Source organism: Clytia hemisphaerica, unplaced genomic scaffold, assembly GCF_902728285.1.
Source record: "Clytia hemisphaerica strain Z4C2 unplaced genomic scaffold, Clytia hemisphaerica genome assembly, whole genome shotgun sequence".
Lineage (NCBI taxonomy): Eukaryota > Metazoa > Cnidaria > Hydrozoa > Leptothecata > Clytiidae > Clytia > Clytia hemisphaerica.
Window position 1 is genome coordinate 270,301 of NW_027103622.1, and position 15,600 is coordinate 285,900.

Sequence of the window (15,600 nt, forward strand, 5' to 3'; positions counted from 1 at the left end):
ATCTTTTAGTTAATAATTTAGTGAGAGAAAAAAAAACACATCTTTAAAAATGGCTGCCTTACAAAATGCATACAATGCAGTCAAGAGCAAAGCATTGGGAGTGGCAGAATACATGACTCCCGTTCTAAAGGTATCCTATTTTTAATAATAAAAATCAATTTTAAATAGTGAAAAAATATTGTTTACTATAGTATAAAACATTACTTTAGAGAAATGAAGAAATTTATCACACATCAATTCTGGAAGTTTTAAAGGATGCCTTTCAAGATGAGAGTACTGGGTTTTATTAAATGTTTGATTATATAATAACATGTCCAATTTTTCAGGAATCAAAGTTTCGTGAAACAGGAGTCATAACACCAGAAGAGGTAAGATACTTTAGGCTGGAAAAGTCCACAATATAGAACTGCCAAACGCTGCTTATCTTCTGTATTTGCAACACGTAAAAAAAATATTTTAGTTTTGTTCGATGATGTAGTTCAACCTATATGATCAAATTGAAAGAATTCACGTTCTTCGATTTGAGTTTATAGGATGTGATCACTCAATAGTATCAGGGTTTATACTGTATAATAAGGGGAAATCTCATACAGTGCTGTGGCATAGCATCAGCCCCCCCCCCTTATTTTTTGGGGGGCTAAGAAATATTTTGGCCCTTTAAGAACCTGGGGGCTAAAATTACCAAAATATTTGGGGGGACCTAGATTGTTGGGGGGGAGTTGATGATCTGACTGAGACTCCGGGGGCTGTTCAGCTAATTTCGAAAGATCTCTTATCTTACTATTAAATCAAATATAAAAAGCAAAAGATTTGTAAACATAAATATTAATACAAGTAAAATTTAGTTTTCATTTATCAGTCTTACTGTACTCGCATATATAGGGGACCTAGCACGAGGCAATTTGTTGGGGGGACCATACTTTGTTGGGGGGAGCTAGAAACCTGGCTGAAGCTATGTGTGGCACTAAAGGCTGTACTCATTTTTACAAACAACAAAAAGAGTTTTTCATTATCCAACAATTATAGCAATCTTGTTATTTTTTTTCATATCCATTCAGTTTGTTGCGGCTGGTGATTATCTTGTTCATCATTGTCCAACTTGGCATTGGTAAGACACACACTTTCTTGTGTTACTGCCTGGGTAACCTCGTTCTGGGCTTTCCGATATTTTCTATAATTGTGTTTGATCATACCATGAATAATAGAATAAACTCTAACTAAGATTTCTGTCCAACTATCTTCTATAAGGAGATTAGGTGACAGAGCAGAATATGCATTTTGTGCTTAATGGGACTCGTCAGTACTGTGTACTACCAACATGAATAAACACTAGAATATGGGGATAACTCATTCACTGTGGAAATAGGTCATTTTTTATATCAGAAACAAGGTTTCTTCACTGTATTTATTTTTAACTTTGTAGAAATAGAGTTGTAAAATAACTAGTCATTCCTATTTTTTCCCCACTGGCAATTTTTTTTAGTGGAAACAGTCACATCCGGTTGCCTACTTTTCACTCAAACTATTTTGCTTAAAATTTTTGTCTCCTTTGTCTGGTTTTATTTTTGTTATTTTTAATTGAAAAAATAAGTGCAAATTATCTACCTATCAAAATACCATAATTTAAATAAAATGTAACACGAATTACATATTACAATTGATTCTTTTCCTATTTTCTCAAGGGCCGCTGGTGAAGAATCGAAACGAAAATCATATTTACCTGCTGATAAGCAATTCTTAACAACTAAAAATGGTAGGCTTATTCTAAATTCCTTAAAAAATGAAAGCTTTGAAATATCTTTTTTGTTTGTTTAATCAACTAAATAAGAGAATATTTTTACGTTGTCAATTATGAAAAAAGACTGTCGATTAAAAGATATCAAAATACAAAAGGCTTTATTGTTGGCTTTATAGCTTGGCTATAAAAAAGACCATTATCTTGTACCTTCTAGCCATTTAAATCAAAACGTCGATTCTTGTATAATCCTTTAGACCGTTGAATACTCTTGACGCTCTCCAATAATTCGATTTTCCAGAGGAGTTGGATTTTCATCGAATGATAAAGCTTATCGAATAGCAGAATGCTGAATTGGAGCGTCAGCTGTATCTTTTGTCCCTGTATTTTTAAAAATAGTAATAAAAAAAATCCTCGGTTTTCAGTCTCATGTAGCAAGTGTTGGCGCAAAAAATGGAGTATACTTTACTCTCGCTAATTCGAAGTCGAACGGGGAATCTAGTTTGTTCGAATTACAGAAAGATTTGACTGATAAAAAGTATTTTACGAGGGTTTCCCTTTGTCGGGGACTGTGAATTAGTTCAAATTATAGCAAGATTCGAATGATAGAAGTTTCGGTACAAATTAGCGAGAGTCCACTTATATAAGTGTTATGCTTTGGGCCAAACATTAAAACCTTTCAAACTTATCACGACTTTTTCTCAATTCAGTTCCTTGTTACAAGCGATGCCACCAGATGGAATATGTGTTGGAAAATGAGAAAATTATCGAGGAAGGAGACGGTGATGGTGGTTGGGTGGATACGCATCATAATGTTGACGTCAGCAATTTAAATGAACCAGCATCCACTGATGACCAAGAAATGAAGGTTTGTTAATTTACGCATAGTTTGTGAATCTTTTTGATTTTTTTCTTGGTAAAATTGCGAGTGTTAGGTTTAAGCAAATAACTGTTTTTAAGTCTCTTTGACAAAATCTGAAGCCTCATTTTTCCAGAGGAAATCTTTGTCAAATGTATTGGTCTTTAAATGAAATTCCTCAAATCTACAAGGACTGTCACATCAATACGTGGTAACTAAACTACCCTTTTCCCCCTTATAGTAGGGGGAAATTTGTTCGTTTTTTTGAGGTCGCTCGACTTTTTTAGTCAAAGCACTTGTTATACATTTTTGGAAAGCTAAGGGGTAGGGGAATCAAAATAACTTGGGTGCCAATTTTTTTTCGGACACTTTGGTGTGATTTTCGGACAAATACGACGGTCTCAGGCAAAAATCATAGGGTGAAAAATTAATGAAAATTTTAGCTTTAGAAAACGGAGACCTATTGTATATTTTTTGGAAGCTCTAAAAAAATTGAGATTAGTGATATATTGCGAATATAGGTGATTTCTTTACCTAACTCGAGATATTAATCCTTAAAAACAGTGTTTTTCAGTGCTTTTCAGCCAGAAACAGCTGTTTTGTTCAGTTTTTGCGCTTTCGGAAGCTCAATATCTCGAGTTAGGTACTGAAATCACCTATACTCGCAATATATCACTAATCTTAATTTTTTGAGAGCTTTCCAAAAATATACAACAGGTCTCCGTTTTCTCAAGCTAAAATTTTTATTAATTTTTCACCCTATGATTTTTGCCTGAGACCGTCGTATTTGTCCGAAAATCACACCAAAGTGTCCGAAAAAAAATTGGCCCTACTACTAAGGTATCAGTTTTCTAAAAACTGCCATCAAAGGTTGCGGACATAGTTTGGTCTAAGTGATATAAAGGTCAGTTACAGTATTTGAAATTCTGGAGCTTTTATCTATTCTTTCAGCCAGCGCCACCAGCAGCGGCGGCACCATCCAATGATGATGACGATGACGAAGATGAAGATGACGATGATGCAATGGACATGGAAGGTAAAAGTCTTCACTCAAAAGTCTTTTCATTCTGTCTGGTTCATCGAGGCATGATTGAGGAAGTTTCTCTTCAAATATTTCTTGATTCTCGCTGGCTGATCGAGGCATATGCGAAAAATTTCTCATCAAATCTTGATTAATTCTGTCTGGTTGGTTGGTTGATCAAGCAGTCGAGGAGAAGGTTTCTCGTCCTGTCTTGTCTAATGTTTATTAAAACTTGCTCGTCCGAGCTTTCGGTCAAACTGTATTGGTTGGCGAAGACAACGGTTTTTATGCAGTCAAATGCTTCTTTCAGGATTACAGTAATGTGTGTGGTCAAAAAATTATTTTTTAAATGTGACTATAAAACTTCTTTAGCTGGTGTACTATTTCATTAAAACCGCTTGAGACTTTAAAAATGCCCTATTTTTATTTCAAGTACTTTCTTGTTTTAGCTTTTGAAGAAGCTGGCATGTTAGAAGACGCTGTAAGTGATGATTTTGTTTTCTAAAATCTAATTTAAAGGTTTTGTTTTTAAATAAGAGTGATATCGTTTACTTACTCAACAATTTTAATTCACAAGCTTTTTTTCACATTGACACGAATGTGGAGCAAGTTTGGTCAGAAAGAGGAAAAGAAAAACATTTATTGCTTATATCAGCATAATCTAACAATAGGGAGACACGATATGAAATATATGTCTGATATGAAACGTGAACACTTATGTAAAAAAAAACCTTTAATCCCCGAAACCAAGAGCCTCTTTGAAATTATTACCACAGCTCCGGCAGCCTGGAGATCCATGTCATTATTTCTTCTTTTATATACTGATACCGAAATGAAAGGCAAGAGTTTGAATTTTTCCAGCTTCAAATGACAGATGAAAACATAGCCAATCAAATTTTGCTTTTATTTCACTGGTCACACACAAAAACTGGACTTTCTAAACTTGTTCTACAGCATTTAATTCGAATTTCACACCAAATTTTTTAATGCAAAAATCTGCCTCATAGGTCAAACCCGTTCTGTTTATATCATATTATAAAAATACATGACGGGTCTCCTGTCTAAAGTCCGTTCAAAAAGATATTGAAATTTTTAGTAAGAGTTTATTTTAGGAATTGACGACGGTTTATAAACGGTTCTTTCCTTTTCACACCAGGCAACTTTATCCACAACGAATACGACGAAAGACACTATGCAAGAAGCAGCTGCAAGTACAAAAGATGGTATTTTACAGACCAGAACGTACGATTTGAACGTCACATACGACAAATATTATCAGACGCCACGACTATGGCTTTTCGGATACAACGAAGTACGTTTTTATTGATTTCATATTTTAGAGCATCAAATTGCTTTTTATTTCCTTTGTTTTTCGATACGAACACTTTTTGATACTAACCACCTAGAGCAAAATACTTCAACCTAGCTGACGTTTACAATATGATATATAATATTTAATTGTATGAGGAACTAAGTGAAATATGCGAGGGTAATTATCGGCTTGTAAGCTTGGGTATTCGACGGCTTTCTTTCGCGCCTTAGCAGTGTTCTAGAAATACCGGGAACAAAGCAGGTGTGCCTGCCCAAAATATCCCCATTAGCGAGGTTAAGCACGGGTTTATTTTGACCGTAAAGTGCGATACCGTAGGCCTGTTCATAACTTGCCAAAGCAAACCATGCAAGTGAAATCTTATGTACAGGCCTACGATATCGCATTGACCGGTCTAAATAAACACTTGCTTAACCTCGCTATTGTATCTAAGACGAAAACTGAAGAATATTTTCTCCGGAAGCAAAGCTGATATCTTAAAGCAGGCTTTGTTACCAATAGCCTGTTGAATGTAGGCTACAAAAGCTATCATAGGTTGGCTTCAAGTTTACCCATTTCGAATGACTTCAAATGTTAAAATACATCTGAGATTATTTTGACGTAAAATGTTTTTAGATGTATTGGCTTCTTGTTTTATAATCATTGCTTTCCCTAATCATCCATTCGTAAGTGTTCACACTCGCATGACCATCACTGAAAAATAAGTACAGCAAAACAATCGATAGTGTAGACCTCTATAGTTCACATATACAATGAAACTTTCTCGTTAGAGGATGCGAAGAAATCTAGACAGTCGAAACACTACGACTTTAAATTCCCTCGCACTTTAAGTATCTTCCCTAATTTGATATTTCTGTTTTCATTTAGACTAGAAAGCCACTCACCATAGATCAAATGTATGACGATATCAGCCAGGTGAGAAAAGGATTCTAATTTTGAACATGTTTTTTTGTATAGGAATACCGGTTGACGTTCTTCAAAATGGTCGTCAGCTACCAATATGAAATGACCAATTATCATTAAGAAATTGATAAATTCTTCCGATGATTACGAAAACAATACTTTTTTGTTTACACTTTCTTTGGGGTGTAGGCGTAATAGAAAACAATTTTATAGAAAGATACGAATAAGCGAGAGTTGACTGTAACAGGTAAAATCAGGACTCGTATATACATATCTCCTGTTACCTTTAATATTTCATTTCTTCTCCAGGACCACGTGAATAAAACAGTGACGATCGAAGCCCACCCTCATTTACCACCACCACCCATGGCGTCTATTCATCCTTGCAAGTATGCAGTTTTTCACACCCTCGCTTGTAATCTTTTTCTTAGACTGAATCTAGTGATTCTGGTTAAAAATAAATTAATCGCACGACCATGAAATTTCCACAGATATCGAGTTTGAAATTCATGGTCCTGGCAGAAGAAAAATTCAAAAGCGGAATTTTTAATACCGTGATTTTTTAATTAAGAATTCAAGGTGGCTCCTAGAGTCACCTTGGTTTCGAAAATTTTGTACAATTAATAGGCGGTAAAACGTTTAGAAACTAAGAATTTTGTGTAAGAATTTTCGTTTTCGGTTAGCCCTCCCTCCCTCCCTATCTGTCGGCGTGGAAAAAAACTAATATAGCAGATCATCCATTCTGCGCAATGACAGGCTCGAAGGACTCTGGTTTTGAAAAATGATTAATACTCTTATTTTTAAAAAGTTCTCTAACTTATTCTATTTGTACTTTTGCTGGCCAAAAGTTTGAAAATAAATGCTAGAATACAAAGCGGATACATTTATGAAATCTGGTGTGAGTAAAACATCATCAGACGAGAAAAATCAAACAAAATGCTTATTGGGCTCTTCCAGAAAAAATCCATTCATGGGGGGTGGAGGATATATTATTTTTTTCATGAATTTCCCCTGGACATTTTGATTTTAAACACGGGTTATACCCCTGGACAAACATCAAATCAACCCCATGGACACAAAAAATTATCCCTGGACATTGGAATTTACCCCCTGGACAATTCATCCTCCACCCCCCATGAATGGATTTTTTCTGGAAAAGCCCAATGACACGAAATTTTAAATTGGGAATATCTTTCTAATGATTCTCCGAGAAGAGCTGAGATTGACCTATATTAGACGGGAGTCTCATAGCTCCACTGTGGTATGAAAATCTTTTGGTGGCACGTGGTGGCACGGTGGGTTTTTTAAGCTTGAAGTTTGAAAATTTCTGGTGTCAATATTCAATTTCTTATACAAAACGTGTTTTTGCATCTTTCTCGCAATATAAAACGTCATAACGATATATCATTAGCAATTAAGTAGCTGAGTTTGAATCTCAGAGGAAAGCTTAAAGTCTCTTTTGGGAATTGGGTAAGTGCTCTTTGATGAGAAACTGCAATAAAAATACTACGAAAAATCATTTAATGGTGGAAGGAGGGTGAACAATAATGTCATTACTGCGGACAAGGCCTTGTACATGAGAAATTGGCAAAAATCCGCCAGTTGTTTTTCCAGTGTCTATAATAATTCCTTGTCGAAACATTCAAAAACGCGTACCTTTTTGCTTGAAAACGAAAGTGAAAGCGCTTTTAAGCGCGTTTAATGTTTTATGATTAAGATTATGATTAAGATTATGATTGGTTGATTTTGGTGCGACTGTTTTGCTTTAGCCAGTCACCGCACTCAAAAGCTCATTCAATATTCATCCTAAGTCTGGATAAAAAAGATCAAAGCGGTGCGCCAACTTGGGTATATTATCTTAAGGAGCCATGGCCTTTTGAGTGAATCTGTGTCGGAATAATCAGACTCTCCTTGGAGTTTAAACGGAAGCATTCCAATGGATTTTTCCTTTCTTTGCATTCTGATTAGCATGGCAACATCTATATAAGCCTGGCAAAAAAAGGTCGACACGGAACAAAGTGCAATTTATGGTCTTAATATTTCAATCGCATACGTGGGATTTGCCGGCGTAGAATATGTAATTGGCAAGAATAAGATTTTTGTTTAGTCATTCGCCGGTGTAAAAAAAAGTTAAACCCCTAATGAAACATATCTAAATTTCAGCTTTTGTTTGTATTTTTAGACACGCGGAGGTAATGAAGAAGATTATTTCCACAGTCCAAGATGGCGGCGGTGATATTGGTGTTCATATGTGAGTTTTGTTTTAAATTTTATACTCGCACAGTCGGCCATACCTTACCCTTTAACTGCCGATGACGGCACATATGCCGATATGGACGCTTTCGATTTCTTTGCAAATGTCGGCATTTGCCGGCATGAGCACTTTCCATTTCTTTGCCGCCGTTTTTTTTAAGTTGAATTTGAACTACTGTAGATTTCATTAAATAGAACAGTTGAATAATTAAAATATATTTCAAAGATGTTTTTCATAATTATACATTTTTCAACTCAAAGTCAACACATATCACTTATATTTCTGATATTTCTCAGGAAATAAAGAATTATTTGTACAGCATTCTGCTGTTGTTTTTGCTGAAACACTAATTCTTTCTATCACTCGTTGTCGGACAAAATCTGTTTTGGAAAACTAATGCAACCGTCAAATGTATTGTCCGACTTTTTTGAGGTCGGACTAGACAGTGTCGGACTTCTGAAAACTCCCCGATTTGATATCCTGGAAAGTTACTTTTTTTATATAATTTTTTAATTCTTATGGTCTCTTATGTAGACTGCCTCTGACCAGACGAAAAAGGTTTTCTGTTTTAGGTTTTTCGAAAATTATTATTTTGAAAGGTCAAAGAGCTCAGAAAAAACTCCAAATATTAAGAAATCGTAAAAATTCAAACTAAACCAGAATGCTCAGAAAAAACATAAAACGCCTTCGCCTCCTCAGTCTTTTTAATGTTTTTTTTTGGGGGGCGGGGGAGCAACTGCCAATCTGACGCCATGTGACACATTAATTTACGTTTTGTATTTCAATTGAAATCTGAAACCGCTCTCCTGTTTTTTTTTTCACAGGTACATTCTTGTATTTTTGAAATTCGTACAAGCAGTAATTCCAACGATCGAGTATGACTATACTCGACATTTTGCTATGTAAACAACCATACACGTACGCCCGCACCACCCACGCGCCTTCTCAAGAAGATAATATATAAATTATTCTAATGAAATTGTATTTTTGACAATCGTAATTTTTTTCAGCTTTTATTTAACTAAAAATAATAATTTTTGATTTTCAGTTCTTTTTAAAATTTCATTTCATTCTTTCCCGTCTCCGCCCTTTTTTTAATAATTTGATAAAACTGTCAATATATCATGACATTTTGGATTTATTACATGTTTTTTGATGATCCATTTTGGCTAAATTTTTTCAGCTTTTATTTAACTAAAAAATAATAATTTTTGATTTTCAGTTCTTTTTAAAATTTCATTTCATGCTTTACCGTCTCCGCGCTTTTTTTTAATAATTTGATGAAACTGTCAATATATCATGACATTTTGAATTTATTACATGATTTTTGATGATCCAATTTGGGACTTTGGGAGGATTTTTTGCGTTCTAGAAATTTGAAATCGAATGACGATTCTTCAAGCGTTTTTTCAAAGGCCTTCTTTTTCTTCTATTTTTCTTTTTTTCTTTTCTTTTTTTTCTTTTCAGAAAGATTTTCTCCAATTTAATGTATTTGATCCAAGTTCGTGAGGTATTGAAACACGATTTCAATTTCTAAGTTTTTGAACTGATTGCCAGGGAGTTTCTAAACATCGACCAGAAATAGCGACCAGATAAATTTGGACTATCGAGTTTATCTGCTCTTTCCACCGTAGAGAATGTTTAAATTAAGAATACTAAAAAGTGACCTTTGAAGTAACCAGTCATTTTCTTGACAAAGTGATACTATTTGACAAAAATATTGACAGGGTCATTAAAGGGACATTAAAGTAGTAAAATGTAAACGTGTCATTAAAGAGAATACAATTAAAATCACGTGTCCAAAAAAAACCTGCAAAACAATTGAACAATCAAAATTAACCATATTTGGTCTTATTTTTTATTTTGACATGTGACATTTGTTTTGATTTTGTATCCGCTGCATACAGTTTGTTTACAAATTTCGCAAGTACTGTTATGTCCCATTAAGTATGATGTTTGTAGGCTTTGTTAAACCCAAATATTTTAATTATGTTGAATGAGAAGCCTTTAGTATGAATAGATAGAACTTGTCAGTAGGAAAAAATTGGGAAGGCCAGTTTTAGAGGTATGAATCTATTTAATTATTCTATTGTCTTTATGCTGACAAGATGACTAATTTCGACAGAAATAACAATCAGATGATGAAATACAAAGCTTCTCAAACCATTTTCAAAAAATGTTGTGCCACTAATTATTTTGATGCTGATAATACAAAAGGATAGAAATTGACACCATAATCAAACTCCAAGAGCGTCGAAATGGTTGCGTACGTATTTGGCAAGTGACTTTTAAATCCCCTTTAAATAGATGAGACAGGGGTGAGCTTACTTTTCAATATGATATAATTCAAATGATTAGGAAAGACACTCTACGTTGGTGAAAGGGAAAAAACTCGGTAACCCAAATTTATCTGGTCGCTGGTCGTGGTCGCCATTCTGATCGACGTTTAGAAACTCCCTGATTGCCAAGTCTATTTTTTTTAGGACATGGACATAAATTTCTTTTTTATTGTCTTAGACAGTCACGAGATCTCTTTGTTAAATACTCCCGACGTGATTTTGCTACATCAAATTTTGTCTGTTAGTCTAGTAATTACTGAGACGGGAATTCAGAACATTTCTTTAATTTATTTCTGAAATGCAAAACGACCACACCCAAATTTTATACTCCCCCCGTTACGGGCAATAAGTTTCCACATGGTTTCCACGAAAGAATTTATTTGGAAAGAAGTAAGTTCTTACCGAAAATAGAAATACAGTCATTAAGAACCCCCGTCTCTTAAATGTAAACAAATGAATAAAAGCAAAATAAAGGAAAAAATTCGGAAGAGACAATTCATGTCTCTTTTTCATTGTGTGACTAGACATACATTTCGAATGATTTTCTTTGTCGTCACACCGAGAAAGAGAAAGAAGAAATATGTAAAATTAGCCAATCAAATGAATGGGAATTGTATTAGTCTAGTACTCAGGCTTCAGTCCATATAAAAGCTCGTGGCAACTTTGAAAAGTAAATCAGATTATTTGCAGCATTCAACGAAGACTACTACTTGCAAATATTCTTAAATACTCTATCGATATATTTTATCTACATCGTGTTGTTGAAGAATCTCATTTGTCGAACGAAGATTATGGCAACTTCAACCCAACATCACTTGGAGCCGCTGGATCCATTCTGGCCACCATTCGACCCTACTTTACGTAACCAACCTCATCTCCATAAACCTCGACAGCCACCACAAACAACGGATTGTGGAACTTGCACCATTCAAAGCAGTTTTGCTCGCATGTCGATCAGCAATTCTCAAAATCGAAACTCGGCACCAACCGTGATTCCACCGTCGTACTACGTTCCTGTTTACATTCCGTCCGACTATCAATCGAGTTCGTTCTACTCTACGCCCTCTTCGTCTCCTCCGCTACATCCGCCCACTCTTCCAACGATTCCACCACCAAAATACTTAAACACTCCACCTGTCTCACCACCTCGCATTAACTACAGTAAGAAACCATTATCTTCGAAAACCGACGACTCGGAACCCGTCATCCTGACACGATCGCACGTCAATCCAGACACGGTCTCGGAATCGTACACCTTAGCGACTTTATTTCGGAACAAGATTTTTGTTGGTTCGCTCAACCAAACGGTAAGAGAAGCTTTTCATTTTTTTGTCAGTTTAAATCTTAGCAAAATTCCACTAGGTTACGTGTCTTTTCGGTGGGATTATTTTTTCTGAAACAGCATTAATAAATTTGTGTTGACAAGAAAGCCTCGAAAGCCTAAGTGTTTCACTTTGGAAAGTATTTCAGCTTCAGCCCTACACTCTAGTTTCAAATTGACAGTTTTTCATTTCGCATGAAATTCAGAAAAAGTAAGTGACTTTCAACAACTCTTCGCCCTAACTTAATTATTTCATATTTCATATCTTGACATTGTTTTATCACTTTTTTTCTACAGATCACAGCAGGAGATTTGGTGGACTTCTTTCAAAAGTTTGGAGTGGTTACCGAAGCCAAAGTCGTGATGGATGACAAAGGCAGCTCTAGAGGGTAAGCAAAACGTCCTTAAACTTGCGTTTGTATTAAAATCTGTGGTACCTAGAGGCATTGGATGCCTATTTATTTCTCTGACTAAATAGTGTAAATATGCGACGTCTGCTTGTGATAGTCTGGAGTTAAGGCAAATGTCTAAAAAATCTCGAATACGACATCGGCGTGTCTAGAAAAATGTTTGAACTTCGAACTAGGAAATCTAATCTTTATCTGCTTAATAAATATAATTGCGTTTATTTTCTTGTAGATATGGATTCGTTTCGTTTGCTGATTCTAAATCTGTCAAGAAAATTTTGTCGGCTGGTTCGATTTTCATCTGTGGACAACGCGTGGCTGTCGCTTCGGCAATTCGTAAGAAACATCCCGAAGATATTTGAAAGATTCGTTTCAAGTCAATCAATCTCGTTTGTTTTAGATATCTAGTTTTGTAAATAATATATAGGTTAGTTTTATGAAAATAGTTCTTGTGAAATTTTAGTTAAGTTTCTTTGATAGTGCTTTTTGGGGGACTCGAATTTTTTCCTCAAATTTGATCACGTATTGTTGTTTTTGGAGGGCAATTTTAAAATTTTTTAACGTAAAACGATTCTTTGGTCATCTATTTTAAAAGTGTAGTCTAAAAACGCAAATTGAAGGCATTTTTTATGGATTTTTCTTAGAATTTTTTAGGAAAGTTTAGAAATTATGTAATTTTACAAGTCAGGGTGATAATATCTTGACTACATTTTGTTCCATTTTTTGTACAAACTATTTTATCGAAATACAAGTCATGTTTTTGCAATCATTTTTACTTTATTACGTTTAAACATAGGTACGATACAACCGACATTGTAGAGAAACTCGAGAAGATTAATCACCTTGATCACTTATTCGCCAAGTTTTCGAAAACAAGTTTTTCAGCGTAAAACTAAAATTTTGAGGGATGAGGATAATGAGAAAAAAAATCATAAAAGGAGTACACGTTTTTTATAAGAAAATAAGGCTTCGATGGTCAAAATGTTTGAGAGCAAGTAAAGAACATTTTATGGCTTTAAGGGCACAAAAACCGCTAATTTCTTAGCAAAATAGACAAAAATACATAAAAAAATTGGGAAAATAAGAACATGTTAAGAACATTCTTAGGCTTGAAACTTAAGTAAAAAACATCTGAAGGCTTGTTAAGGAGCGAAAAAGCACCCATAACTTGCCAATTTTTAGGGAGAATTTCATTTTTCCTCGTAATTTCTGATTTTTAAAAGTCGGGCGGCACCGACCCCCATCATCTTTCTTTGATGTCATCTAAAAAGAAAAAGCGGCGTCTTTGAAGTAATTGAAATCAATCACAGATACAGACATTGGTTAGAAATAGCATTTTATTGATATTGAATTATTTTTATTTCCGGATCTCAGGGGGAGGGATGGTGCAAAACCAAATGAGCGCTGAACAAAAAAAAAATTTGTTCTTATTTTGTTGTCAAAAGAGATGTTAATAAAAAATAACTCTACCGTTTTCCCGCTCGGAGCTCGATTTAAAAAGAGACTTGGAAAAAAAATCCATAATTGCACCCCACTGGATAATTGTGACCCATTAGGTTCTCTTTTTCACACCCTCAATATCATGAAAAGTAAATTAAGCAAGGGTTCCAAAATTGTTAATTTTTCAAAATCCGGGCCTAAAGCTATAATTATGTAACCTAAGTTGCAATGTAACTTAATATGACATAATTATAGAACTTATCTTACGTCTTAAGTTGTGCAACTTATGATTTTTTTATTCAGTGACGTCAAAAAGATTCGAATATTTCTTGAAATGAATCGAATGTATGTGTAGTAAACAATGAAAAAGTTGGCCATTTTCATCATGGACATTCTTATATAAAATGTATTCTTATAAAAAATAGCGTGTATTTGGGGTAGCTAATTTACTTTTCAACAGCAAAAAGGGATTACCAGATGATTTTTGATATTTGGCTTAGAGATACCTTTTATGGTCCTAAGAAACACAACCAAAGTTTTTTACCCAATTATTTTCCAAAGCTGAGATATTCGTCTTTGGATTTTCAAATTTTTACTTGAAAACAGACTGTGTAAAGACTCATTATTAGAGATTTCAAAGTCAAATATCTCAGCTTTAGAAAAAAAAATGGGTCAAAAGATTTAGAGGTGTCTCTCGGGACCATCATAAAAGGTATCTCTAAGCCAAATATCAAAAGTCGTCTGATAATCCCTTTAAAGTTTCATATCTTAGGATTGAGCCAAGTTTTAATTCTAAAATACATTTGACCTAACTCGTACGCATGCGTAATAATTTGAGTGTTTTCGAATTCTGATATATTAGGGTGAAGCAACCAAGAATCATTATGCAAAAAAGAATAGTCGTTTTTCGTCAATCCAGAGAAAAAAGAAATTCAAAATACAGTTGAACTCATGTAATTCGAATTCTCAAGGGACCGAGAATTTTGTTCGAATTACATGAGTTTCGAACTAGACGAGTTTTCGCATTTTTGACCTTATTCGATAAAAAATGTCTTTCCCAGGTTTCCTTTTGAATTTTTTTTGTATTTGTACTTGATGGATGCGTCTTTATTGGACATACCATCCGCTCCAAGAGTCACGGAGAGCTTCATATTTCGTTTTTAAAGTGACTTCTTCATGTTTTCTTTTTCCCATCTTGTCTTGATAGGAAATGGAAGGCAAGCAGAGAAGAAGAAGAGCTCCAATTGAATGTAAAAAAAACAACAACATTCGATTGGTAAACAATAATTCTAACGTCAACAACGTTCGATTGAAAACGTTTGATTGACAAAATGTCGAGTTTGTCAGCTTTTAAAAACTCAAAAAATTCGAAAATTCGAACTACATGATTAAAATTTCTTGATGGGACCGGAAAATCTGTTCGACTTACAATTTTTCGAATTACATGGGGTCGAATTATAAGAGTTTTCTTGTAAGGTTTTCAAGGTAAATTCTGAGGGGACCACAGAATCTGTTCGAATTAAGTGAGTTTCGAATTATAGGAGTTCGAATTAATGAGTTCAACTGATGAAATGACATCAATTATATCGGAAATTCCGTTATCATTCCCAAAAAAGTAGAGCCCGGAGCATCTACTGTGGGACGCGACTGCATGTGATTGGTTCAAAAGTAGATATGATTTTGAAACTTTTTAAGAGGGGGCCCGCGAATTTGGCATGACAAAAATTTTCACGGTAAAAAAAACTGACGTTGTAGGCAACTCCAGCCAAATATCAAACGACAAAATATCGACAATTTTTCTAAATTGAATTAAACGAAATGATTGATAACATCCGACAGAGTATGAATATGTACTTACAACAAAGTTTGCCCCCTACTATGAACATGAACATCGCGAAGGCTCGTAGTTCCCTTATTCGAAAACATGGACACGAAATCAAATATGATACAGTTTGCGATGAATTTCATAATTTTTCTATTTTCTCTTTATA

At 34.6% G+C, this 15,600-nt stretch overlaps 2 protein-coding genes across 2 annotated transcripts; both read left to right on the plus strand.

The window, feature by feature from the left end:
• LOC136802442 (ubiquitin-like-conjugating enzyme ATG3) lies at window positions 1-9,149 on the plus strand. The gene is made up of 12 exons (XM_067059173.1): window positions 1-130; window positions 327-368; window positions 1,059-1,108; window positions 1,683-1,753; window positions 2,446-2,603; window positions 3,546-3,630; window positions 4,065-4,096; window positions 4,772-4,927; window positions 5,813-5,860; window positions 6,158-6,237; window positions 8,031-8,099; window positions 8,927-9,149. The coding sequence occupies exons 1-12, from the start codon at window positions 50-52 to the stop codon at window positions 9,006-9,008; spliced, it is 954 nt and encodes a 317-aa protein (XP_066915274.1). The 5' UTR covers window positions 1-49; the 3' UTR covers window positions 9,009-9,149.
• Window positions 9,150-11,100: 1,951 nt separating this feature from the next.
• LOC136802444 (ras GTPase-activating protein-binding protein 1-like) lies at window positions 11,101-12,732 on the plus strand. Its single transcript, XM_067059175.1, has 3 exons — window positions 11,101-11,748; window positions 12,060-12,151; window positions 12,402-12,732. The coding sequence occupies exons 1-3, from the start codon at window positions 11,233-11,235 to the stop codon at window positions 12,529-12,531; spliced, it is 738 nt and encodes a 245-aa protein (XP_066915276.1). The 5' UTR covers window positions 11,101-11,232; the 3' UTR covers window positions 12,532-12,732.
• The last annotated feature ends 2,868 nt before the right edge of the window (window positions 12,733-15,600 follow it).